This window comes from Diceros bicornis, chromosome 8 (genome assembly GCF_020826845.1).
Source record: "Diceros bicornis minor isolate mBicDic1 chromosome 8, mDicBic1.mat.cur, whole genome shotgun sequence".
Taxonomy (NCBI): Eukaryota; Metazoa; Chordata; class Mammalia; order Perissodactyla; family Rhinocerotidae; genus Diceros; species Diceros bicornis.
In genome coordinates this window covers 43552795-43579874 of record NC_080747.1, presented here as the reverse complement: position 1 = coordinate 43579874, position 27080 = coordinate 43552795, and the positions used below count along the sequence as shown (strand labels likewise).

Here is a 27080-nt window from a genome sequence, read left to right as displayed (position 1 = left end):
CTTTCTGCATGGTGGCAAAAGCTTTGAGATATATTCAAACCTTTTGATCCACTAATTCCATTTCTAGTAATTTACCCTAAGGAAATTATTGGAAAAGTATACAAAAATGTATGCATGCAAGAAACTGGAAACAAACTAAAGCCTATTAATAGGAGATTTGCTAAGTAAATAATGATACATGGAATACTATGCAATCATTAAAAGTGATTATGGTTATCAATATTAATGGACAAGGAAAGGCACTAGGATTATAGAGTCTAACAGGTTCCAAGAGTATGCAAAGTAAGATAAAAATTTTTATATTAAATTTTACGTACGCATGCACGGACACACACACAATATGCACATATATATGAGGGAGAGAGATATGGAAAAGTTTGGAAGGATAAAAATGAAATGTTATCTCTGCATGATGAGATCACAAATTATCTTTATTTTTTTCTTGATTTTCAAAATCTGTTTCTGATTTTTGGGGTTGCGTAACGAGCACATATTACTTTACAATCAGATGAAGCAAAGCTACTTTGAATTTTAAAAGAAATATCAGCCATACATTCAATCATGTAATTTACCTACCTTTCTCCTAGACTTGCCTCCACTGAAAATATATTATATGTAATTGGTGAGATGATTCTAACTTTCCATCAATTTTTTTAGCTTTAAAATTCCTGAATATGTGCAATCAGATAATTTATTTCCAGTTAAATGACATGTCCACATTATTTCTGGAACTTAATTGTGGAATTTGACACAGGAAGACAGTGAATCATAGTATTTTAGCATTAATCTACCTCAAGTAACAGATATGAAAACTGAGGCCTAAAGAAGTGAACTGATTTGCTTATGGTTACACAGACATTATTGCCTATCATCTCCAGAAGACTTCTGTTAAAATGCAAATGTAATCAGCAGGTCATTTTTTTGTGTGTTAAAAAAATGAATTCCAATTTTACATAGTGCTAAGGCCATATGAACCCTAAAATATAAGTGGTTCCTAATGCACATGAATGGGCTTTATGTACTGTCTGTGTTTCAAATTCAAGAAATCTTTAATTTCATAAAACTTAAAAAAGACTATAGAATATGGAAAATAATGAACATATCTGTTCCCCAACTTCCGAGTTATGAGAAATAATGAAAACAACCAACCAAAAAATTCTTTAGAACGTAACAAAAGCGTACCATTAACAAACACTCCTCTGATAAGTTTAGTATATGCTTTATCTAGATCTCCACGACGCTCAGCATTTTTAAAGATTGATTCTGCAAGTCCAGCAAATTCTTCAAATTCAGCAACAAATGGAAGAATTCCTACTTTACTCTTCTTTGAGATCTTTACTTCTTCCATTTGCCTTATTTGGTTACTCTAAAGTTGGCAGAAAGCAAGGGAGAGAAATAGCCAAGCAACTTTAGAAATAACATATAATTATAACCAACTGTATATATCATAGAGGTAGGATATAATTTAGCACCTTGAACATTTTGGATGCTTACTAATTAAACAGTAATATAATAGAGATAACTAAGAAAAACTATTTCTATAGAATAAAAAGTACACATATTTTATTTAAGAAAATGAAGTCAAGGAAAAAAATCCAAATTATTTAAAACAAGAAGCAATCAAGGCTTGTGAACCTCAAGTCTTTGTTCAAAGCAAAAATAACCAACAAACATTTCTATCATTTATGAAAGATAAGTGTAAAGTGATTGCCCATTTTGGGGCAGAGCAAGTATCACAGCACACACAGGATCTCTCGAGGTTACTTCTTGTTGGTGGCCATATAGCCAAGTTTGAGAACCACAGCCATTTCCAATTCTCATCAGCTTAAAATTTCTGTTTGGATAGACGAGTTCTGTATTTTTTGGGTGTGAGAACACAGAGGGAGAATAGGCATTTCTACTATAGATTTGCATTATATAGTTTTTCATCTATCTATTAGTTACTTATTCTAAATTAGTTCAGCAAAGTGCTTGTCTTTGAGGGTGACAACGTACAAAAGGGATATTTCATATAGACAGAATCCAGACATCTGGGTTCAAAAAAATCCATGGATTCAATTATGGTTCTTTGTACTTCTCAGAGGATCCAGACCTATTCACAGTAAGAATTATACTGCCAAATACTGCTGGATCATTTTCAACTTCTACCTAAAATTTCATTGTGTTGAGATTTTGGAGGTATAACTTGAAAACCGTGTAACATGTGGATTAAAAAAGTAATTATTTCCAGGCTGCAGGCACTAGTATAAGAAAGCCCTGTAAGTGCTGTCAACCAATCCATATTGTCTTTACCACTATTCCACTTCATCAGTATTGATAACTCTGAGGAGTAAAATTGGATGCAGTAGAGAGGGTAGTGTAAGATTGCAGGTGCTGGAACCAGATGTGTCTGGGTATTAATACCAACTCCATCCCTTGTTACCTGTTGACCTGGGGAAAGTAACATAACCTCTTGGAGCAGCTACCTTATGTAGCGGGGAGGAGGTTGTGAGGGTTAGATGAGATAATGTGTGCAAATTGCTTATATCGGTCAGTGCCTGGGGCATAGTAAGTGCTTATTTATGAATGCTGGTCTATTGTTATTAAGCTGCATGAAGATTTTTGTTCTTTGTGGCATTTTAAATGCACAGGATACAACTATAGCCCAAAAATACTTGAATATTAATAGGAAATGTTCTAAATGGTAGTTGTCTTCTCTAGCTTTGTAACTGGCAGGGTAGAAACAGTGTACTCATTTAAGAAAAGAGCCATCAATGAACTAAATCTCACAAAAATACAATTTCTCTCAAGCTAAAGGTATACATTATTTCCAGCTGATTGCCTGATCATATTGCCATCACCAGAAGGACATGGAGGTCACTCAGTGTTTAAGACTATGACTTTGATGCTAACCACATATCACTCTATTATTTGTCTGTCCTTTGTCCACAGCACTTTGACCAAATCACATCATTCTCTAAGGTTTACGAAAGCAAATCTGTATCACCATAGTGTGAGGAATCCTGAAAAGCAAACTAAACACAGTTAAGAAATGTATTGGATCACAAAGCCCAGCTTGGTAGTACTCGAGGTGTCAGTTATTTGCTAATTTCAGCTCTAGTTCAAGCTAGGCCAGCTTTCTTAGCCCTGTTCTTTGAACAACACCAGATATTTTGGGCTTGGCCACATCAGATGAAACAGCCAAACTCAGGTGCAATCTGTTCCATTTTCTGCAGCCATGACATTTACGCTTTTGGTTTGATACACACAGACCCATTCATTACCTTTTGAAAGTATACCCTGGGTCCTGATCTTGTCCCAAATACCAAAACATGTAACACTTACTGAGCACACACAATCTACCAGATACTGCGGAAAGACTTGAGTTAAAATAAGAGGCAGAGGGAAAGGACAGGCAGCAGAGGGAACTCTCCTTCCTTTGAGTGACAAAAGGTAGATCCTTTAGGAATACATTCAATTCAGAAGAAAATATGAGTTTATACCTTTGTCTAGGCTAATTTTACTTCGTTTCTCCACTGCCCTGTCTTGAGAATAACACGAACATTCTTTAATAAACTATTGTAAATTACTACTACTACTACCATCACCACCACCACCACCACCATCACGAGTTATCAGTTAGTAAGCTCTTATTCTGTGCCAGGCAAGGTGCTAAGCTCTTCATTTGAACCCACGTCTACATCTACCTGACACGACATCCTATGCTTTCAACTATTACGTTCTACTAGGTTGAGAGTTATTATCTAAAGTGATATTTTACTGACAAAAAGCAACAAAGCCTCATAATCTGGAAATGTATAGTGTCCTCACGATTTACTGTTCCAGCTATGTCACATGGGACTCCTCTCAGCCTTCGGTATCTCTTCTCTTTCTTTTAGGCTATCAGCTTACAATCAGACCTTCCAGGTTTACCATCACCTCTGGAAAAGGTGGAGGAGGGAAGAGGATAAGCCTTAAATGGTCAAATATCCTAGTATTTCAAATACCAAGCGAAATCATTTGGTAGGGAAGGAGGATTAACAAGCCTATTGAGGTGACATTTAAGTTTCTACAGTGGACACAGATTGCTTTTATACTTTCAAAAACTCAATAAATATTATTTTTCAAAAGTATAAAAAATGATATGGATTATAATTGCCCTTAATATTTTTATCTCTCATTATTCTATGGATATCCAAGAGCTGAATATAACTTAGAGGTTACATGGTAGAAATATTCAAATGATACATATCTACTTCTACATACTAAATACATTAATAAAACTTTTTTTTTTTAGAACCTGGCCCAGCCCAATTCATACCTACAAGCTTCTAAAACCTAGGAGACAAAAATAAAGTTGTTCATGATTTTTTTTCCTATTAGAAGGAGGAAAATGATGATTGCTGGAAGTTATTATAAGAATAATTTATTCTTAAAATAAAGCAATAGGATTATTAATTAAACCTACTAAACCAATTAAATAAACTACATAAATAATTTAAGCAATCAATTAAAATAATCTTATTACTAAAATAAGATTAATTAAAACAATCTTAATTTTCTTATTAGAATATATTAAAAGAACAACAATAATAAATCCAAGTGATAGGGCCGGCCCCGTGGCTTAGCGGTTAAGTGCACGCACTCCGCTACTGGCGGCCTGGGTTTGGATCCCGGGCGTTCACCGATGCACCGCTTCTCCCGCCATGCTGAGGCCGCGTCCCACATACAGCAACTAGAAGGATACGCAACTATGACATACAACTGTCTACTGGGGCTTTGGGGGAAAAAAAAGGAGGAGGATTGGCAACAGATGTTAGCTCAGAGCCGCTCTTCCTCAGCAAAAAGAGGAGGATTAGCATGGATGTTAGCTCAGGGCTGATCTTCCTCACAAAAATAAATAAATAAATAAATAAATAAAAAATCCCAGTGATAGTTTCAATTGTTTCATTAACTCTCTAGTCACTAATCAGTCAACTGAGATTTCAGTTACCTAGTGGGTCTCTCAAACAGCTGCTGCCTCTATGCTACCTACTCCAGAACTTGTCAAGATCCACAGTGTAAAAGGGAAACTAGCTGGCACAGTACTACCCAAATAACTCTGTTCATATAAATTGCAGCCAACACCCTGCTTCAAGGCTTTGGGGGATGTGAACAGTAAAAGCTGGAAATCTCCTGATTTAAATACATTTACCTATTTTTTGCAATGATTAGAATTCTAAGTTATTTTTTTAAAAAAAACTTACAATGCATTTGTCAAAGTTCCTTTTGATAGTCACCAAAACATTTCCCAATGTAGTACTTAGAAAAGAAGCAGGGTCCACATTTTGCGCAGTCCACACATGATGACTCATCTTGACTAGCATGTAAAGGGAGTTAAAGCTATCAATTTTGTCTCCTAAAGCAATGAGATTGTTCAGTTCTGGCTCAATGCAGCGAAATATTTTAATCATCATTTGGCGGATCATATCTTTCCTGTTCAGAAAACACAAAATACAGAAAGTTATTACAAGCTTCAGGTGTATTCCTCTTTAACTTTAATCCACCGAATATATACAAAATGACTAAAATTTGATATTCCAATTAAAAACGTCCAAATATAATGAACAAATTATTCTACAGGACTTTCCAACATAAAAATATTTTTTGAAGTTGTTTTATCACTCAAAATAACTTAATGTCATTTACAAAGCTGGGTTCTGAAACATGCTTTCTGATTTCTGAGAAATACACTGCAATTCAAATGCTGCTTCTGACCAGCGAACATTAAAACTGACTGCATTTTTTGAGATTACTAGAGCCAAAAAGGGCCGAAAAGCCATACAACAGGACCAATTTTAATTCAGTGAGATGCTTGACAAGACACTGGGTGCACACGTCAGTGCTCTGGGTGCCGTCAGCCTACTGAGAGTCATCTGGACTCCTCATCGAGCAGCACTCCTCTTTGCTCAATTTAAAGTTTATTTTTTTCCAAAATAAACAATAGATAGTAACAAACACATACTCAGACGAAATAGGCAGTGGTGCGCCAGAATTATGTTGCCGTGATAACATTCCTCCATCTAGGTCCTCTGCTTCAGTCTGCAAAAATTATTCAGGTACTTTACATAATAAAAGACCAACAATTTGACTAGTTTATATAGCAAAAGCCTGCTCAGTCTTAAAATTCCTAGGAGAGAATACATTATGAAAAATAATGATTTTTAAAGGTAGTATTACTGATAAATTTATATAATTTAGTATGCTGTTTAAGAATGTTCATGAAATGCTTTGTTCTTAGATTCTATCTGAGGATTATTGTGGGGCGAGAATTTGCGTTTGTGCACATGAGGGGAAAGTGGGGACAGAGAGGCTACAGGAGGCTCAGAGGAGGTGTGGGAATGGGAGGTAGCTCAACAAAAAACAGAAAACATCTAGCAACAACTTTCAAGAGAGAATTTTAAAAATTTAAGAAATCTCACCATTCATTCTAACAAAACTGGCATTTAGGGGCCGGCCCCATGGCTTAGCGGTTAAGTGTGTGCGCTCCGCTGCTGGCGGCCGGGTTCAGATCCCGGGCACGTACCGATGCATCGCTTGTCCGGCCATGCCATGCCGAGGCCGCGTCCCACCTACAGCAACTAGCAGGATGTGCAACTATGACATACAACTATCTACTGGGGCTTTGGGGAAAAAAAGGAGGAGGATTGGCAATAGATGTCAGCTCAGGGCCGGTCTTCCTCAGCAAAAAAGGAGGATTGGCATGGATGTTAGCTCAGGGCTGATCTTCCACACCAAAAACAAAACAAAACAAAACAAAACAAAATTGGTGTTTTAAAAAATGCTATCAAAAATTCTTACAGAAGCTAACAAGTAAGCAAATTTACTACCATCACTATCTACAACAAATCCCTAACCACTTGAAACAAAAATTAATTTCTCATTCATTTTATGACTGCTTTTTATATGTTGGTTCTCTTTTTTAAGACGACCTTAATTTAAAAATTACTCTATTTGTACTGTGCTTTCAAGTTCTTCAAAAGATTCTAGCAAATCTCTCATTTTATTGCCTTACATTTATGCCACCCATTGTACAGATGAGAAAAACCAGAGATTAAATATTTGGTTTAGCGGCCGGCCAGGGGTGGTGTAGTGGTTAAGTTTGCGCACTCCACTTTGGTGGCTCAGGGTTTGCTGGTTAAGATCTCTGGTGTGGACCTACACACTGCTTGTCAAACCATGCTGTGGTGGTGTCTCACATACAAAGTAGAGGAAGATTGGCCTGGCTGCTAGCTCAGGGACAATCTTCCTCAAGCAAAAAGAGGAGGATTGGCAACAGATGTTAGCTCAGGGCCAATCTTCCCTACCAAAAAAAAAAAAATTGGTTTAAGGTCTCATAGTTACCACCAAAGTCATAAGAAAGATTCAGATTTGAGGTCTTGTCATTTCTTTCTTTCTTTTTTCTTTTTGCTAGACCGTGGTATATATACTCAAACATTTTTTTAATCATATTTTTTCTTGATTACTACTAAAATGCTAAAATTGCTATCCAAATAATGTTTTTTGCAAAGTAAATTCAGACATTTTTCCCCTTCACTAATTTAGAGAATGTTCAGGCCTAAGACAGTCTGGAATATTAAATTAGATGCCGAAACTCTATCACTGTCTTTATTATCTTGTGGTATGACAAAAATTATTTTAAAAATCCTTACATTATAAATTCTTTTTTTTTTTCTGTTCTGGATATTGAAATTGTGACAACATATTAATTAGGCTAATTATGCTACAGATCATAAATAACTAGTGAACAGATAAATGTGAGCCATACCATACTTCCAGGCATACTTTGATGTTGCTGTAGCTTGAAAAATTTACTTATGAAGTCCTGTTCTGCCAGACACAGGGGTTCCAGTTCACTTAGCACCTGTTCAAAGATCTGAAGAAAACCAAAATGATCCTATATCGAAAGAACTGCACCAAATGCTTAAAATAACATTTCGCATTTAATTCACTTTTCTCCAGGGACCAAACATGCTTTAGCTATAATCTCAATAGAAATCCCAAAAACAAACTCTTCCAAGAATGACAGGACAATGCAGTACTGTCAAAGCTTAACAGGGCCAGAATATACCTAAAACTCACAACAATTATTCACTTGAAATCTGAAAAGAGGAAGACAGAGATGAACTTCTTAAACTTATTTAATGCATTGCCGAGAAGAGTGTAGCTTCATAAAACCTATTATTTCCTCTTTACTCTACAGTTGCTCAAAGAACTTAGATTTAAGATGTGAGCATTTTATGATTTATAACAAATTTTAATAAAGCTGTTATATCATTTAATTGATAATTTACATTTTAGTTGCCATTTGACTAGTATTTTTCAGATTCAGAATTGGAAAGTAAGATATGGTTAATTAAGAGAGCCAACGGAGCCCAAATCTTTGAACATACTTAAAGCAATAACAAACTGCTGTTAGAAAACTAATATTAATGTTTAAGAAGTACTTGTTATTTTATTGTACCTTATCAAATTTGGTTCTGTCGGCAACGTCAAGATCAGAGGCAGACATGTTTCCCATATCCAACAAGGAAGATGACTGGGATCTGCGATTCCCTGAACTCTGAACACTGAGTTTATTTAGACTAGAGGTAGAGCCAGTTAATTTCCCAGAACTTCCATGAAGACCTAAGAAATAATAAAACTTTGAAAGTTGCGACCTTCATGAAGAAAAGATCCATAGCATAAATTAGGGCTATCTTCCACTGCCTTGGTCTTCCAGGGCTTACATTAGTACACAAAGCCACCACATGGGATGGTTGTAGAGTGTCCTTCTCTTTCATTACATTTGTGTTCTATTCCCGAGCACACTGTAAAGAGTAGTGAAATTATGCAGATCCACAGAATAGAACTGAAAGGGATCTTAAAGATCACATAATCTATGCCCTGCCCGGTCTCACCATAAAGATAAAGTTGCCTGATGACATCTCTAGACTAAAGTAGATGAGGATTTCTTTCCCATTCAAAAGACATAAACACGGATGAAGGTCACTGATCCCCTAGTGTACAAGCTTATCTGACTTTGCTATATTTCTGAATAAAACTGAAGAAAAATATCCCAATATTACTCGCCTCCACAGTAAATCAACATATTAAGTTGAACCATACGAAACTGCTAATACTTGATCCTTCTTGCTCTACAAAAAAAGTGAATTACATACAATTCAACTTACTACACTCCTGAACCCAGAAACTCTGCTTTTACAGTAAATGAACTGATTAACTAGTTTTTAAAAAACTAAACAAAATGAAGAGAAAAAAACAACCCTGAAAACTTGTTATATTTAAAATACAAGTAAAATATAATACATACATCATTAACTATATTAACACAGGACATCTGTGTTTAGGTACAAACATAGGTATCCATCATAGCTGTGAGGAAAAATGAGAACAATATAGCTGGACAATATCCTATGTACATCAAGGAATTACAGGATTCCATTTTTACAAGAAAATGTGACATTTTTATTCAGAATTAAATATAAACAATAAATAAAACCTTTTTTTATTCTTCTTGAATATTTCTCAGTTAACCTGTATTATTTGCTGATAGTCAGAAGGGACAAATAAAGAAATAATAAGGACAATTAAAGACAAACTTTGGTTTCATTATGCAAAATCTGATCATATCTATAAGAGTTTTTATAGTTTCTTAACTCAGCCTGAAAACAGAAGTATAATGGTTAAGTCTTTTCACAAATTTCTGACTACCCACTATATATTTTTAACGATATATATTTCTTGAATGTAGACATACCACTACCATCATGTTGGTTTTCCTTCACCAATACCTGGCAACTCAGAGCAATCAATATTTTTCGTGTAACTTTTTTCAAGACAAATAACTTTTTTCTGGACAGTAAACGAACATGCATTGAGAATACCCACTAATACACTAAGCATACTCACTCTCTGTTTCCTGTTTGACAGCACTTTCTTTTCGAGGCAGTGTAGCTGTGATGGATTAGGTTGCAAGCATCAAAGACAAAGACAAGTTAATAAACTGCAATTTGCACAAACCATGCACAAGAGGAAGTTAAAGCTCTAGTTTAAAAGACACATGCAAAGAACCATGAGCATCAAGTAACGAGAGATGCAACATATGTTTAGTTGGTCAGCTACTGTTTGAAAAATTATATGAGAGAAGAACCTTTACTAGACTTTTAATGTATTGTTTTTATTCAAATATTCAGGTAAAAATATCTATATTTGTAAATTCCCCCACCCCCACCTTTTAAATGATTTTCTTTTAAGTTTATGAAGCTGGATATACTTAAATTTAAAAGACTATATTTTCAAGTTTGGGTTTTGAAGAAAATATAGTTCAAGTAAATAATTTAAAACAGTGGAAATGTATTAGAATAAAGTTGTAGATTTAGACATTAAATGCATCAACAATATCATATTCCCTGAAAGTTCCTGAAAGGTATCTCCACTGTACTAAATAATTTTATACTACTTCTGATAAAAAAAAATTATATGAGCGGGGCTTTAAAACCATTTCAAAAGATCAAGCTCAACTACTTAGTAACTGGCTTTGTGAACACCCAGAATGAAAGGTATATATCAAAATACTCATCAGCAGATGGGTGGATGGAAGGGTAAAGCTGAGGGAACAGGTTTAATACCGGAATTTGAGCTACTTTAGGGTTTCTAAAACTTCACTCTATATAATATTTATTAGATCAGTTGTAGAGATTATCTTGTGAAACATTCTAACTCAAATTAGAAGATGAAAGGCAAAGAAAGAAATTATAGAATGAAATAGAAAATTAAAGAATATAAACTATAACCTAGACATGTTTTAAAAACCGAGAATAATGTGTCAACTCTCACTATCCTGCCAAACTTCAAGGCAAAAGCCCAGGTATAAGCTACTAACTTATCACATCAGCGACATGTGTATCTTCCCAGCCTGGGCTACCTGAAGCTCAAGGGCAAATGAAACAATAAGGCTGGATACCAAAGTGGCAAGCAGGGATCTCGCTGGAGCTACTAGCTGACCTGTCTGAACAGTACCTTCTGGGGGCCTTCAGGTGTCGCTATACTAAGTTCACCAGTTCCAGAGCAACGCCTAATACTTCACATACAGTCAGGCATCACTTAACAACAGGGATATGTTCTGAGAAATGTGTCCTTAAATGCTTCCAATGCTTCCTTTCATTGTTGTGTGAACATAGAGTGTACTGAAGGGGAACAAAACGTGCCACCCCAAAATGTATCTCTTTAACATGAGGATTATTTTAGACTGATTATTTTTAAGAAACAAAAGACTCAAAGTTTTTCTTATCTCCCCCTTAACTGCCTAAAAGAATTCAGATAAATAAACTTGTCTCAGGAAGTGAGCTATCACCCCAGCATAACATGAACTAGGTGGGAGACAGGGAGGAACCTAGAAAAGCCTGTTTGTTGGGCTCCCCTCTGTGGTCTTCTGTTTCTGTGTGGCCAAACACTTGTTTTCCAAACATTTGATTCTTTTCACCTACCTGTGAACTGCCTTCCTCCCCACTGAAGTCCCTGACTCTCCCCACCCCCAACATCCTCTTTTTTCTTTAGCTGAGGATGGTATTCAACGTGAGGGCTTCAGCCATTTTGGTGAATTACTCGGTTTTCCTGGGTTTCTCCCATGTATACATATTATTAAACTTTTGTTTGTTTTTCTCCTGTCAATCTGTCTCATGTCAATCTAATTCTTAGACCAGCCAGAAGAAGCTAGAAGGGAGAGGAAAATTTCTTCCTCCCCTACAGTACTTACACAAACCTAGATGGTACAGCCTATCACACACCTAGGCTCTATGGTACTCATCTTATGGGACCACCTTGTATATGCCATCTGTCTTTGACCAAAACATCGTTATGCGGCACATGAGTGTACTTTTCTTATTTTTGTAGCCAATAAAGAATACATAGTTACTAGTAGTGCCTATTAATTATAATTTGGGGCTCATAAAAAGTCTATATTATTTATCAGCAACAAGCAACAATATTTAGGTAAACTTTTAAATATCTTTAAATAATCTCCACTAGACTATAAACTTCATGAGGGTAGAGTCTTTGCTCATTGCTGCATTCTCAGTACTTAGCAGTGCTTATTATATAAGAGATAATTAATATTTATTGAATGAATCTTCCAGCCAGCACTGAATTCAGTCTTGTATTCAAGACTCCCTCTGCAATCAACAAGATTTCTTAGTTAGGTGGAGAAACAGAATAAAAAAATAATACCATTTTTAAGATCTTGGAATATTAAATACAAAGGAGGTAGTAATTATGTAAATGCATATGTTAACAAACTAAAATAACATATGTGTGTGTTATCTTAGCTGTAGAAAGAAAAACTGGTAATTTAAAAAATAATTACTAAATTTCCTTTGCCTGCCATTTCATTGAGTGCATTTGCAAAATACAAATGGCGGGGGGGGGGGGGGGACCACCAAAATATCAATCTTGGGGAGAAAATTCCACACCTCTGAGGATATCAAAGTAAACTTACTAATCAAAAAAGGCAATGACCTACATAAAGACCTTATCACAAAGAAAAGATACTTTACTGGCATTTTAACATTACTTTGATTTATTTGAACTAAGTAGATGTTAAAGACTTGAGTCAATAGTGGTTCAGAAAGAGAGTATTCTCCTGAATCTCTATGACTATATTGACTATACATTTTCCTTTTGTAAAATATGTTCAATCTGACTTTCTATTCTCATTAGCATCTATGACTCAGCATTTTCAGAGCAAGTAAAAAACAAAACAAATTTAAATTTTATTTATAATTACTTAATTTTGATTCATTGAAAATTTATCTTCCCCAAATTTCAGGTTTCTATTTTAATTATAATTACTATTAAAAATTGACTTAAACATAATCTGAATCATTGAAAAGATATCTTTTAAAGAATTTACATTTGATCTTATTTAGAACTTAAGTCATTTGTATTTAACTTGAAATTTATTTCTAAATGCTGACTAACAAGTTAGATCTTCAAAGATGAACCAAATCGTTTTTATCCTCTGAATTCTGTTTTTCAGTTTTTCTCCTCTTGTAGCTGATGATATCAACATAAACTAATTTTCTGGTGCCATCGGCTGTCACAAATTACTCTCCTATTCCTTAATTATTTAATAGATACATAGAAGAGATGTAATTTTAACATTGTTTTAAAACCATCAAAGTGCCTTCTAAACTTATGTTAATTTCAGAATTTTTTAACAAGATAATTTAAGAATTTCTCAAGGGGTAAGAAAAGAAAAAACTTAGTTTTCAGGTTAATGCAGTGATACCATTAAGATACTATTGTACTTGATTTAAATTATATTTTTATGTCATTTATCTCAATGTGAATCTTAGGCTTGATAAACTATTTTGATACTGGGATTAATGACCTCCTGAGGAGATATTTTTAGAAATGTTTCCCTTTTACCTCCAATTTTCATATACTGTAGAAGAGTTCTCTCAAAATAAAATGGTTCACTCACAAGTGGTGACAAATATACTAAATGAAAACATTAAACATGTAACTGCATTAATAATATGCTGTTTACTAAAAAAAAAAGCATAACATATCCACAGTGAAACATTAACAAGGATATAAACACACTGCTGTTTAAGAACAATTAACCTTTAGGATGAGTTAGCATTTCTGTTTCCAAAAGCCTATTGTCCCAAGATTCTTCTCAGTATCTTTACCTAAGTATAACATATTTGCACACAGATTCAAACCATTTCAAAACTCTGGACTAGTATAATCAATATATTAGTGTTGTATTAAAAAAAAACAAACCAGTGAATTACAAAATAATTACCTACTAAAGACAGTCTTCTCTGTCCTAAAGAAAAGAATGGAAAGATGTGCTATCAATTTCAATCCTGTTTCCTGATTACCGAAGTTGCTTAGGGCATAGGCTCCTTTCAACAAGCAAATGCTAAACTCATTATTCTAAAGGGGAGCTATGCAGACACACTGAGGAGTACACATTGTAGCCATTTAAGGCCAGGTTTTTGAGTCGAATAGGCACAGAACTCCATCCAAAAGGAACTCCAGAGATGGGTACATGCAAGAGCGGAATGTGGCCTCAGCAAATCACCTTCCTTGCAACTTGATACTTTCACTGGTTATCCTTTAAGATCATGTCTTTGTCCATTTAATATCTTTAGAAGCAACAAAAAATAACACGCCTCAAAAATATCTCTTTGGAAAAATAAGGTATAATCACAAGAGAAATTTTGGTGACATTTTTATAGCCCCTTGGCAGGGGAGAAAATACTTATAAGCTTTCTTTTTGACTCAAAATAGCCAGTGAGAAGTAAGAAGTCAGGAATCTCTTTCATTTCCCTGTGGAGAGCAATGACGTCAGAGATCAGTGACTTGCCCCCAAGTGTTATACAAGGTCTTTTAGGACGTCAGAAGCTGAACTCGCAACATGTGTCTCAGTCTAATACTTTGTCTACCAAACTGCACTTCATCTTCTGGCCAAGTGCTTTTCCTATGAATATATACTTTTAATTGTAGCATGAATACACAATTGTTGTCAGATTCACATACTGCAGAATTTTAATTAGTAAAAAATATATTTACAGATATAAATATTCATTCTATGAAATACCTCTACATCAAACCAACGCATTAGACTTACTCTTTTATTAATTCTACTGTATCTTCTTCCACCTGGCTTAAAAGTCTTAGAATTATTTGTCATAAATAAAACCATTTTTAACAGAATAGAAAACAATGAACTGAGTGCCTAAGCTTACCAAATTTCTTGCTTTCTTTAGTTGTGCCAGTCATCTTGATCTTTGCAACTTCAAAGAAATCTTTAATTTCTCTCTCATACAGTCGTGATAAATAATCCATGTAATTCTTAAAATAAAAGTAACACGTACTTCTTATTAATAAAACAAATATAGCAATTTCCATTTTTCAATCCCCCCAAATCCTTCGTGCTTGTTTTAAATTTTGTGGTCTAAAATTCTGATGCATTTCAGAGGCTATTTCCTGTCTTTAAAAAAAATTGAACAGGCATCATAACATTAACAATTTACAAAAATATGAAGTTGAACACAATCACATTTATATTTTCATTTTTACATATTACCTTTCACATAGTTTAAATATAGCTGCAATCATACTGTATAGGATATGTGAGTCAGAGCAATCATGTTTTCCAGTCTCACTGCAATGACTGCACAGCATTACACTTTATTGATGTACCACAATTTAGCAAACCAATCCCCTAACATAAGTGGTTTCAATGTTTTGCTATGATAGACAATGTTACAACAAGCTTTTCATGTCTAACGAATTGCTTCCTTGGAATAACTTCCTAAGGATGGAATTACAGGGCCAAAGAGTATGGGAATCTTTATAACTCTTCCTCCATAGTGCCATGTTGCTTTAAAAATGATTATACCAACAGATAGTGTCAAGGGCAACGGAGTCCATTCAGTTTCACTGTACCCTGTCAGCCTTGGGGTATTACTCCCAAATAGATCATTTTCAATAAGAATTTAATTAGTAAGTCTTAGTTTTCATAATTACATAATTTATTTTTAAGAAACATTTGATTTATTCTAGCTCAAATGAAAACATCTATTGTCTAGCATACAAACTCATTTCTTCATCATATCTGCTTATCATTACATAAAAATATATTACACCCTCAGGAAGGATTCTTCAACAATGGGAGACCATATATTTTTCCAAGTCCTAAGTTAAATGCCATACACAGAGTTTGACTAAATTTAAATAAATCCACAGCAGAAAAATTATACCTAACTATTCTTTTAAATTTATCATGGCATCTAAGTTTCAACTTCCTTTATTATTTCAAATTAATATATCCAGTTTTAGAACAGGTTTACCTTGCTTTAAATATCAGGTACATCTTTTGAAAGGTATATATTATATAAATATTTGTATACTGATTAACAGTTCACCACTGATTTTCTTAGATATATTATAGATATATCCTTATAAAATAGTATTGGATGAAACACAATACGGATCTTAATTTTTTCAATTTGTAGGCCATATACATTTCCCACATAGTCTCTACAAGAAAAGTTAGTCAAACGGGCAATTCTTTCCTGTGATCTTTGCATAACTTTAAAAGCAAATATAAATTAAAATATACCCTAAAATTAATTCCCATTTTATAGGGTTGTCTTACTTTTTCAATGTCTCATTTTTTCACGTTAAAATTCTCATAAAAATATTGATCACTGCAAATCAGTAAATGATTGACAAATGGGAAATTAGCTTCACACAATTTGTAAAATCTTCATCAGTGGTTTCTACTCAAATCACACAATATTAGAGACTGCATTCCAATACCCAGATTGTTTAAGTGCACATTACTACCCAAGCAATTTAAACAGTTTCAAAACAGCTATTTTGGTATCTAGAAAACAGTGACTTGAGCAGACTATTGAAAATCACCCCCTTTTCCAACGCAACTCAAATGACTGGATACTTTTTGCCCCACGTATTCAATAGAACTCACTGGTGGGCCTTAAAGGCCACAGGCAGGTGTGACTATCAGTTCACTCATTTACCAAATTCTGAAAGATGTCTCTCACTGTGAATATGTATCCCTCTTAGCACCTTGTATACGGTACCTAATTTGAAATTTAACTATCATAAGTTTAAATATTATCTCAGGCAGTCTTCAACTTTATTTTGTGCTGACTATAGAGTCTTACGGAGACCTCTATGTTTTACTTTTTCTTTACAACAAAAACGGTAATTTCACAAATGTAGATCTGAGGTTGAGAGAAAATATCTGAATAATCAAGACTGATTTTCAACCTCAGAAGGTTATTAGGAGAGGAAAGCTCATTTCCTACTCAAGCACTGATGGACCATCTCTAATATTAACTGCCCTACGTGAATAACCCAGAGCCACAGAGAGGGGTCGCAGTTCTGGAGAGGACGGAATCTGGGCAGTTGAACTCACTGTGTGACCAAGGCACCTCTATTTTCCATAGGCTCTACTTATGTATACCAAAAACCAGGGCTTTCCTTAGATTTGGTCATAAGAGGAGCTGGGGCAGGGCCTAGTATTTCTTACACCTAAAGGATTTGAAACAGGCTTTTCCTGTTCCTGCCCAAAAAGTGTGAGATGTGTACACCCAATCAAGTGCACACAGCATCTGGATTTAATTATTATTTCTTGGTAAAGAAATACTGGTTTGTCTGTTTCCTTCTTCCTTCTTCCTTTTTAATAAAATTTCTGCTTTTGACAACACTTCGGCAACCAAATTAGATTATGAGATAAAAAATACATAGTTGGTCAAAAGTTTAAACCACAGGATCAAGTAATATTCCTGGGAAATAAGTCAACTTCATTTTAAAAAGCTCATTAATAGTGTCAATCAAAAGTATACTGTGAACAGAGAATGATTCCATAAATCATCGCTAGGTTGGCTATAGTCTTGTTTCTTCACTTTAAATTACATTCATGAATACTGCATTATATAGAAAGATAGGGCAATCATACTCACTGAGAACACAATTAGGCAAAAAGCTTATTGATTACTTTACTTATTTGAATATTCACTACGGGACAAAGCACTTGTTGGCACAAAACTCTTAAGGAGATATAATAATGTTTAATTATTCAAAATATTAATCCTCCTAAAACTTCAAAAGGCAAAGAATTCCAGTAATGTAAATATTTTTCCTTAAGATATCTCCAAATCAGAATTCTGTTGAATGAAAACAAAACAAAACAAAATATAACACAACAGTAGAGTTGCATAACACTTAAAAGACTAATTCTGAGGAATAAAAATAATCTTATCTAAAATAGCTAGCCAGATAAGATATACATAAACACCTCAGGATATATACATTCCTTTTGAAAAGCATTTAAAAAATTATAATTAAAAGTGTTACTTATTTTACCACAGTTTATGTCCTCTTTCCTATGATCTTAGTTTAGAAGTAGAGGAGTTAGATTTTACTTTAAATGGGCACTTTGAAGAGAAAATACATGAAGACTGATATATAACAATGTCCTACTGCCAAATACGTTGATATCAATACATTGATAGAAAGGTGTAACCCGCCTTTTTCTTACCATCACACTTCTCGTAAATTTCTACCTAACCCTCTGCCTTCTCATGAAGCATGAGCCTAAGATACTGGATAGGAGTTGTAACAATTATTTCAGTTAAGTATAAATATAAAATGGGTTCATGTATACACATTAATTCCCTAACAGAGAATAATCCTCATTTATAAAACACTCTGAAAGAGAACAGCGCTTTCTGAATAAAACCAGGAAAAATTTATGCTGGCAAAACTAGCAAAAATAAGATGATTTTGCTATCTAGATTCTCTGTTAGGAAACCTTTGGTCACAAGCACATGGGTGGAGAGGAAAAGACTTTACATTAACAATTCCAATATCCTCACTCCACAGAGACAAAACATATCACTCTTTCCAATTCAAGAACATCTTTTAAGTCATATTGTCCACATAATTAAACTATTACTAATTATTAAAATAGTTTATGCATTACTTGGATTTTTTATTTTTAAACTCCAAATTCATGACAACTTATAAAAGATTTTAAATATTTCTCAGGATATTTCAGAATTTTAAGTCAACTACTCTTATATGTAATGTATAAATATAGCTATTTATATATTTGAGTTAGGTAACAATTCTTTAGTTCCCTAAGTGACAAGGTCAATTCCAGTACTAAAGGTCACAACATAAATGCCAGAAAAGTACTGTACCCATGGTTTCTTGCTACAATGACTATTTATTAAATCAAAGTCAGGTCATGTCATTCCACTGCTCAAAGCCCACCAACATCCCTTTCCCCCTTCTCTCTCACAGTAAAGCCAAATCCTCACAATGGTACATAGTTCCTTCCAGATCTGCCTGCCCCACCTCACCTGACCTCTCCCCCCTGCCCTTCTAAGGTCCCGTCCCTGGCTCTCTGTGCTCCAAGTGCACTCACCTCCTCACTGCTCCTCCAGCACACCAGGCATGCTCTTGCCTTGGGGCACTTGCACTGTGCCTGGAAAGCTTTCCCCTAGACACTCCCACTGCTCACCCCTGCTTATTTCGAAAATCTGTGCTCAAACGTCACCTTCTCATAACGCCGTCTCTAACCGTCCTATTTGAAACTGTAACCTTCCCCGAGTCCTGGCATTCCCTGCTTTGTTTTCTCCAGAGCCCTCAACAGCACTTTCTAACATATAACTGACTTTTTGGTCAGTCTTTCTCCACCAGAATATCCACTCTGAGAAGGTAAGTTCTTGCTTGTTTCTTTCAGTGCTGTATCTCTAGTGCTTACAACAGCATTGGCACAAAATAGGTGCTCAATTCATTTTCTGAATGAATATGTGAATGAATGACTCTTATCTTCCCCAGTTGCTGATATTTAGTCAGTGGTATATACCACTGTTCTTCTAATCTAAAAGCCAAGCAGGTTTGGTATCATCCTATCCCTTCTGTCTTTGGAGTCTCTTTTTTGGGTTATATTCTTTATTCCTACCACTATCTTCCTGGTTCAAGATTTCATATCATCTGAATTATTACATTAGGTTCTTAATTAATTTCCCCCATCTAGTCTCTTCCCATGTGTGAGGAATGTGGTTGCGTCTCACGGCTCATCTTTTTTAACGTTATTTCTCACCTCTCCAGAATATGCAATTTCTGCTTCAGTCACCTGCCTCCTTGCTGTCCTGGGAAAAGGGCATATTTTCCCATCTTTGTCTGCACGTCTTGCAGACGTGCACGTCCTCACCCCTGGTGAGGAGCTCTTCCTCTTATTTCTGGCTTATCTAATCCCACTCATTAGTTAAAACTCAATTCAAGTCCAATATCTTCCATGAAGTTTTCCCCCAATGGCTTCAAGACACAGATTTCCCTTCTCTAAACTGCCAAATATTTAAACTCATTTCCAGTTTAGCACTTAATTTTTTGCTGATTGTTTTAAATATAACTGTTCTTCACAGTCAGACTCAAAGCTCTTTAGAAGTATATGCTTATTTGTTAGGGCCCATGTGCCTGGAATAGTGGAATGCATGCTTAATAAAGAGGCACTTCGCACTTGCTTAACAGAACAGCTTATAAATTCTTAGGGGGCAAATGCCTCATTCACATCTTCATACTCTCTAGTTTCTATATTGCACATAAAGAAACTCGGGAAATAATTATAGCATTTAACCAAATTGAATGATGCTTCAGGCTGTAGTATGGCCTAATACTATGTTATACTGAAGTATGAAATTTAGCTCTTCTTTATCCAAGTAAATAAAATAAATGTTCCCCCAGGTTAATGAGCACTCAGAAATTCAATTATTTTCTGCTTTGCTAAGAATGTACTACAGTATTTAAAATGTCACTTGGGGAACTGAATACCTGACCTCTTGATTCTAAAAGATTATGCTCTATACTCAGTGAGTAACTGTTCAAGCCATACCTTTGTTAGTCCCTCATATTTTCCATAATCTGTACTCTTTAGCCACTCCATCAGCTTGGCATATCGGAGCAAGTCTCTATGAAATGGATGATGATTGGGTAAAGTCAGTTCAACGGAGTGCTGAGCAAGAGTTGAACTCTGATCGTGACCCTAGAGTGAGTAAATAAGTAAATAAATATCACTGACAGAATAAAGAAACATTGTTGTAATTGAAAATTCTAAACAATGACCAAATGTGGCCAAGCAAAACCAAGAGAAAATAGAAAAATAAAAACTGATTACTTACTTGTCTTCTTTTATCATCCTGTGTGTATCAACTGAACACCACCATGATAAAATAATCATAAACAGCCAGAATGGCACTCTTATAAATCAACTACTCATTTCATCTTCTAAAGGAGTTGAAAATGAAGGTTTTAATCAAGTTTGTCTCTCCCATACCATATCATTACCATTTACTAAGCAAATAAACTTTATGATACAAACTGTATTAAGAAATACACCAATAGGGAAGTCATTCAAAACAAATTGTCTATATCTATGGTATTTTCATTCGAGTTTATAATTTTTAAAACAACAAATATAAATATATAGAATATAGAATTTTAGAACTAGGAAGGACTATAGATGACTATATCCTGGACCTTCCAGGATAACCCTTAATAATAATGTAATTTTAATTTTCCCACTAATTTGTTAACTAAATAACTATACGATTTCATTTCCTAAACCTTGACAAGATTTTTGTATATATAAATTAATAAGTTATCAAACAGCCTTAAAGAGATGATGTATCTTGACTTTTTGTTTGAAAATATGGACCTGGTAGATCATCTGATCCAATAACTTTATTTTTGAGAAGAAACTGAAACTCAAAGGGATAAGTGATTTATTTGCTCAAGTCACACACAAGGAAAGCTAGAATTGGAACTTTAGTCATGTGAGTCTCACTTCCGTTTTCTTTTAAAAACAGGTCAAACAAAATCATTTTAACCAGACTCAAAAATTGCAACTGCCTACTAGTTACTGGTATCTAACAAAACAAAACAAAACCAAAAACAATAAAAATCTTCCCAGGCCTTTTTTTGAAACAATCTAGCTCTCCTCCTCTGTTATTTGGTCAATACTTGTCATGGAACTCCAGACATGGAAAGCCAGAGTTTAAGAGATGGAGAGTTGGAAGATTACAGGAGTAGACTCCCCTTGAAGACGTAAGTTCCCAAGAATAAGGAAGGGCAAAAAAAGATTCATTTGAAGTCATTCTGATTCAATGTGATTTGCCCAGATAGTTAGAAGTTATTGGTTAGCATTTTGTGAAAACTCTATTAAAATGACACAGACTACTGGAGTTTTGGGGTTGGTTAACTCATTTCCTGGTAAAGTTACCTAAAGCTAATTAAATGTATTTTACATTAGTTGATACACATTAGCTTATAAACATCTCAAATTTAAAGAATTTAAACTCTTGTAATTTAAAAGATATTTTCTTTCTCCTATCTAATTTATATGTTTTACTATATATACAAAATAAGAATTTAGTGGTTATGGATTTTTTTAAACAATTTCTTTTAAATACGAAGTATTCAGAAAGAAAAATTCCTGGCCTAGGGATAAAGAGTTCTCTAGTAATTGAGAAGTACTTATAGAGTAAGAAAGATGGAAGCATAAGACACACCAAGAACTAAAACCATTACTATCTGAGTCCCTTCTTCATTAAAGTTTTCAAATCAGTCTATTGGAAAATTTTCTTCTTGTAAAACTACATCCCCAATTTAAAATGGGAAAAAAAAGAAAAATAAGAACGCATTATGTAGAATTACGTATAAAACTGCGTAGAACAATATACTTTTAAGATTAATCTTACTGGTATCTACTTAACTTGGGAAATTGGACCAAACAGCAGAAAAGTGTTAGAAAACTAGACTGACCAACTCAAAATAACAAGAATCAGAGGCCAACAGAAATTCACAACTATTGTAGACGTTATATACAAGGTATATTATGTATATAGGTCCACAATCCCTTTCTGCAATTCTAAAATCCAAAAAGCTCTGAAATCTCGGTTTAAGTTTGGTGCCCAAACTATCTTGATGGCAAAACTTGACCTAAACTGACATGAGGCTGTTTACAGTGTTTAGAGTGACTCTTCATATATTTTGCTGTAGAAACACCGTGTGCTTGGTTACAGTGCCCTGCTCCAGACCCTGCTGGAGTGGTTACATAATATACAGTATATGCACTGTATTACTTTTATAAAATCTGAAAAATTCTAAAAATATAGCTGACTCCAAAAGTTTTGGATAAGGGAGCACCTGTGTGAATGTTCTCCTTTAGATGGCTGATTGAATATAAAACAATCACATCTCCCAAGGGAATCATCGAGGACTGAGAGCTACAGTGTTGAAAAATGGAACTATTCTCTATATTTGGAATGCCTGGGCACCTACATCTTTTCTGTGAAGTCAAGACTAACAATAAATATGAACAAAATTAATAATATTAAATAAAACACAGAGGTATTACCACTGGACTATACTCTATCTTATTATAGCTGCCAAAAGTCAATACAAACATTACATTATAGAAATGTCTTCTGTCACATCAGAAGGATGATGGGATTCCATTAAATCGCAGGTATTAGATACCAATCAGAGATAGATATTATAGTCTTAGGTCTACTAATGTCTCCAAATTGTGTTTCTTAATTACTTACAATGATTAAAGGGGAAGAATATTTGACAAACTTATTATAGCTTATGAATGTTTTTCAAATATTCTGTCTTTATTAATAATGATGTTGGATATCTTTTCATTATCCAAACAATCTTCCTCATTAATTTTTCTCAGTGATTCAAAACTCAAAATTATTGTTTATGTTTTTCTACCACTGTTTACTCAGGCCATTACATGTTAAGGTATTTTATTTAATTTAGTGTCACGAAAGCTCTTCAATTAAAAACCTTCTAAAATCGAAGAATTAACTATTAACATCTGTAGAGGATTTTACAGTTTACAAAGCTTTCACACATATTATTATTCAAAGCTTTCTTTTGCAAACAGCAACTTAAGATCATCATCACCTGAAAACTTCACTTCTAACATGAAGAACATTATTTTCAAACCATTACTATTAAGACAGAGTAAATGTTACTAGTGTTAACAAAAAGATTTAATTTTAGAGAAAATGGTTCCAAAATAATTATAGAAAATAGAAAACTTTAATATTTATTTTTTTAATATTTATTTATTTATTTATTTATGAGGAAGATCAGCCCTGAGCTAACATCCATGCTAATCCTCCTCTTTTTTTGCTGAGGAAGACCGGCTCTGACCTAACATCTATTGCCAATCCTCCTCCTTTTTTGTCCCCCAAAGCCCCAGTAGATAGTTGTATGTCATAGTTGCACACCCTACTAGTTGCTGTATGTGGGACACGGCCTCAGCATGGCCAGAGAAGCAGTGCATTGGTGTGCCCATGGGATCTGAAGCCAGGCCGCCAGTAGCAGAGCGTGCGCATTTAACCGCTAAGCCACAGGGCCGGCCCCGAAAACTTTAATATTTAAATTTTTTAACTCAATAATATAGATAACTATCACATTTAGAACTCTAACGTGCAAAGAATTTTATTCTTCATATATATATATATTTATATATATATATATATATTTTTTTTTTTTTCTTTTGGTGAGGAAGACCAGTCATGAGCTAACATCTGTGGCCAATCCTCCTCTTTTTGCTGAGGAAGATTGGCCCTGAGCTAACATCTGTGCCCACCTTCCTCTATTTTATGTGGGACGCCTGCCACAGCATGGCTTAATGAGCGGTGCAAAGGTCCGCACACGGGATCCGAACCTACCACCCCTGGGCCGCCAAAGCGGAGCACACGAACTTAACTGCTACGCCACCAGGCTGGTGCCTATATATATATTTTTAAATTAAGACATTGTTTAAAGTTTCCTAGTATAAATAATAATAAATTAGTAATGATAACACAATTTATTGAATGCCCACTACCATGCTAGGTACTTTATATATATAAATTCTAATCTTCACAATAACCTTGCAAAGTATTTTTCTCCTCATTTAAAAAAATAGCAAAACTCTATTATTAACATAATTTAAAAATAATATATTAGGTTTTGTCCAAATTAATCTAAGACAAATATATTTTCTAAAAACTTAGTGAATTATAAGTTTTCATTAGTGTATAATACTAGAAGTTGTAATAAAATTTGCTAATATTGAATACTTTACTATAGCCAAGCACTGTTCTACAATGTTGAACATATAATAATTAACGTTCATAACAACCCTATGAGGTAAATATTTTTATTACCCCTTTATTTAGATAAGGCAACTAAGGTGGCACAAAGACGTTAATTAACTTGCCCAAGGTCATCTAACTAGGAGGTAGCAGATTTTGAATCCAGGAAGTTTGGCTCCAGCATCTGTACTCTTAACCACTTCGTTATACCGACTTTCTAACAGAAATGATACATTCATGTCAAACACTGAATACATTCTCTGGATTTGGGAACTCTTTCTTTCTATGTTGCGGCATGTTTATTTTTTTTTTCTTAAAGAAAAAAGAAAATCTGAGCAAAGTTCCACCAAACATCACGAAAACTGATGTCAAATAATCATAATTCTTTCTCAGCTTTTAACCACAGATATCAACCTATGTTTAGAAAATTGTGAAATGTGCTTAAGGAAACAATTTTTGTGAAATGAATCAAATATTGGTGGTCTATTATACAAGTTTTATTTTACTATATGATGTTTCTATAAATATACATTGAAAGAAAACTTTCCAAACTTATTCATATAGTTCAGTGTACAATCAGTCTCATCATGTTGCTGAAGGCAGAGTACAGAATCATGAGGTCTCTATAGAACCAAAGGGGGGAAAAAGGGCACAGAACAGTTATCTTTTCAAGACAAATCTTTCAAAAAACAACCAAAAGAATTTTTTAAAGGACATATTTTTTATGCTAGTATTTCTTCAATTTCATTAGCCTTAATCAGACTGCCTGCTTTCAATATCAGAATCCTAATTAGTGTAACTGGCCTGATTCTCCTAGCTGAATATCTTTCTAGATACATGAATCCCTAGTAAATAAAAATTATGGGTAAGAGTCTATAATTTCAATGGAAGCTGAGTGTGTAAGAAGATCTGAAAGAGCCAAAAGAATGTATTCAATTGTTAAAAACATTATTCACATATTATATTACGGTAAGAAGTGAATGTTAAATAAAAATGCATTTCAAGTTTCATTAAAATATAGCTATCTAGAAGTATTAATATGCAAGTTGTGTCATACACAGCATGCTCTGGATCAGTGATTCCCAAAAGCAAAGATGTTTTTGCTGGCCTATAGCAATAAGAAAAAAAATAAAATGATGAGTGAGTTTCTCATAAAGGTAAATGAATTAATTTGAAAAGTCTGAAATTATGTTCTTCCTTTTCTTTTAGTGAAAAAATGTCATTTAAAAAAAAATTTAAAAATTGGTGACTTGGTCAGTCTCCAAATCTTATTTCTTTTAATTTTACTGATGTATGAATTTTAAAAAGACTGGGAATCAATGCTCTTAAATTAGTTATGCTGTGATCAACAGATTATTTCCACCTGATTCTTCTGTACCACAGTTTTAAATGTTATAATATCTATACATTTGCTATAAATTGCATTGCACAGACTCTGTTCAAGTCTTATCTCATCCATGATGCAATATCTGACTGCTTAAATCCTCAGTAAACTCACTTTTTTTGTGTGTGTGTGAGGAAGATTAACCTGAGCTAACATCCGATGCCAATCCTTCTCTTTTTGCTGAGGAAGATTGGCCCTGGGCTGACACCTGTGCCCATCTTCCTCTACTTTATATGGGATGCTGCCACAGCATGGCTTGATAAGTGGTGCGTTGGTGCGCGCCCGGGATCCGAACCTGCGAACCCCGGGCCGAGTAAGCAGAGCTCGAGCACTTAACCGCTATGCCACCAGGCCGCCCCCTCAATAAATTCACTTTTGATTAAACCTCTTTAGCTAGTTATACAAGTAGCAATTTACTATATTTTGCTTTAGAGCTTCAAGTATATTAGTCTTAAAGCCTCCTTATAAGAATCCTGAGGGTGGGAGCCATTTCTTCTTCTTACATATGGATGGCAGTGAGTACATAATTGGTACACAATGAAAAGTTGGTGATTGACAAAGAGATGTACCATAACATGATTCCCAGCTATTTTGTCCCACAACCAGGAATAGAAATATCCATGTTTTCCAGTTTTTTGCTAGGTGACCTGATGCACTGAATTCAATGCACAGAAAATCCATAGATGGTGGATACCCTCGGCCACCTTCTTCAGCACATCCCAGGTTGTTGTGATATTCTGGTTTTTAAACATGCATCACTCACATGTAACAATACATATTAGATTTTCAGAACTAGAAAGCATTCGTTTTAAACAAAGCATTAGTTTACAAGGCAAAGAAGCAAAATCACAAATAACTGCATGTTACAACAAACAATTAAGGGTGCAGAAAGGACTACTGTTTACTGATTGGTATTTTCAATACCATCTACAAATGTGGATAACATCACTGCCAACAGTGTCATTTTT

The 27080-nt window shown here is 34.4% G+C and overlaps 1 protein-coding gene across 4 annotated transcripts in view; it reads right to left on the bottom strand.

Annotated features, from left to right (window-relative positions):
• EXOC1 (exocyst complex component 1) overlaps window positions 1–27080 on the bottom strand; it is a 55591-nt gene that overhangs the window by 5796 nt on the left and 22715 nt on the right. For 2 of the 4 annotated variants that reach the window (XM_058547114.1, XM_058547118.1), the window contains exons 9-17: window positions 20465–20614; window positions 14778–14883; window positions 13829–13852; window positions 9931–9975; window positions 8483–8646; window positions 7787–7894; window positions 5984–6060; window positions 5226–5454; window positions 1183–1366 (exon numbers count right to left, since the gene is read on the bottom strand). In XM_058547114.1, coding sequence (XP_058403097.1) covers window positions 1183–1366; window positions 5226–5454; window positions 5984–6060; window positions 7787–7894; window positions 8483–8646; window positions 9931–9975; window positions 13829–13852; window positions 14778–14883; window positions 20465–20614 — 1087 coding nt within the window. The remainder of the gene's footprint in view (window positions 1–1182; window positions 1367–5225; window positions 5455–5983; window positions 6061–7786; window positions 7895–8482; window positions 8647–9930; window positions 9976–13828; window positions 13853–14777; window positions 14884–20464; window positions 20615–27080) is intronic. The other 2 variants (XM_058547115.1, XM_058547117.1) reach the window with 2 other exon arrangements.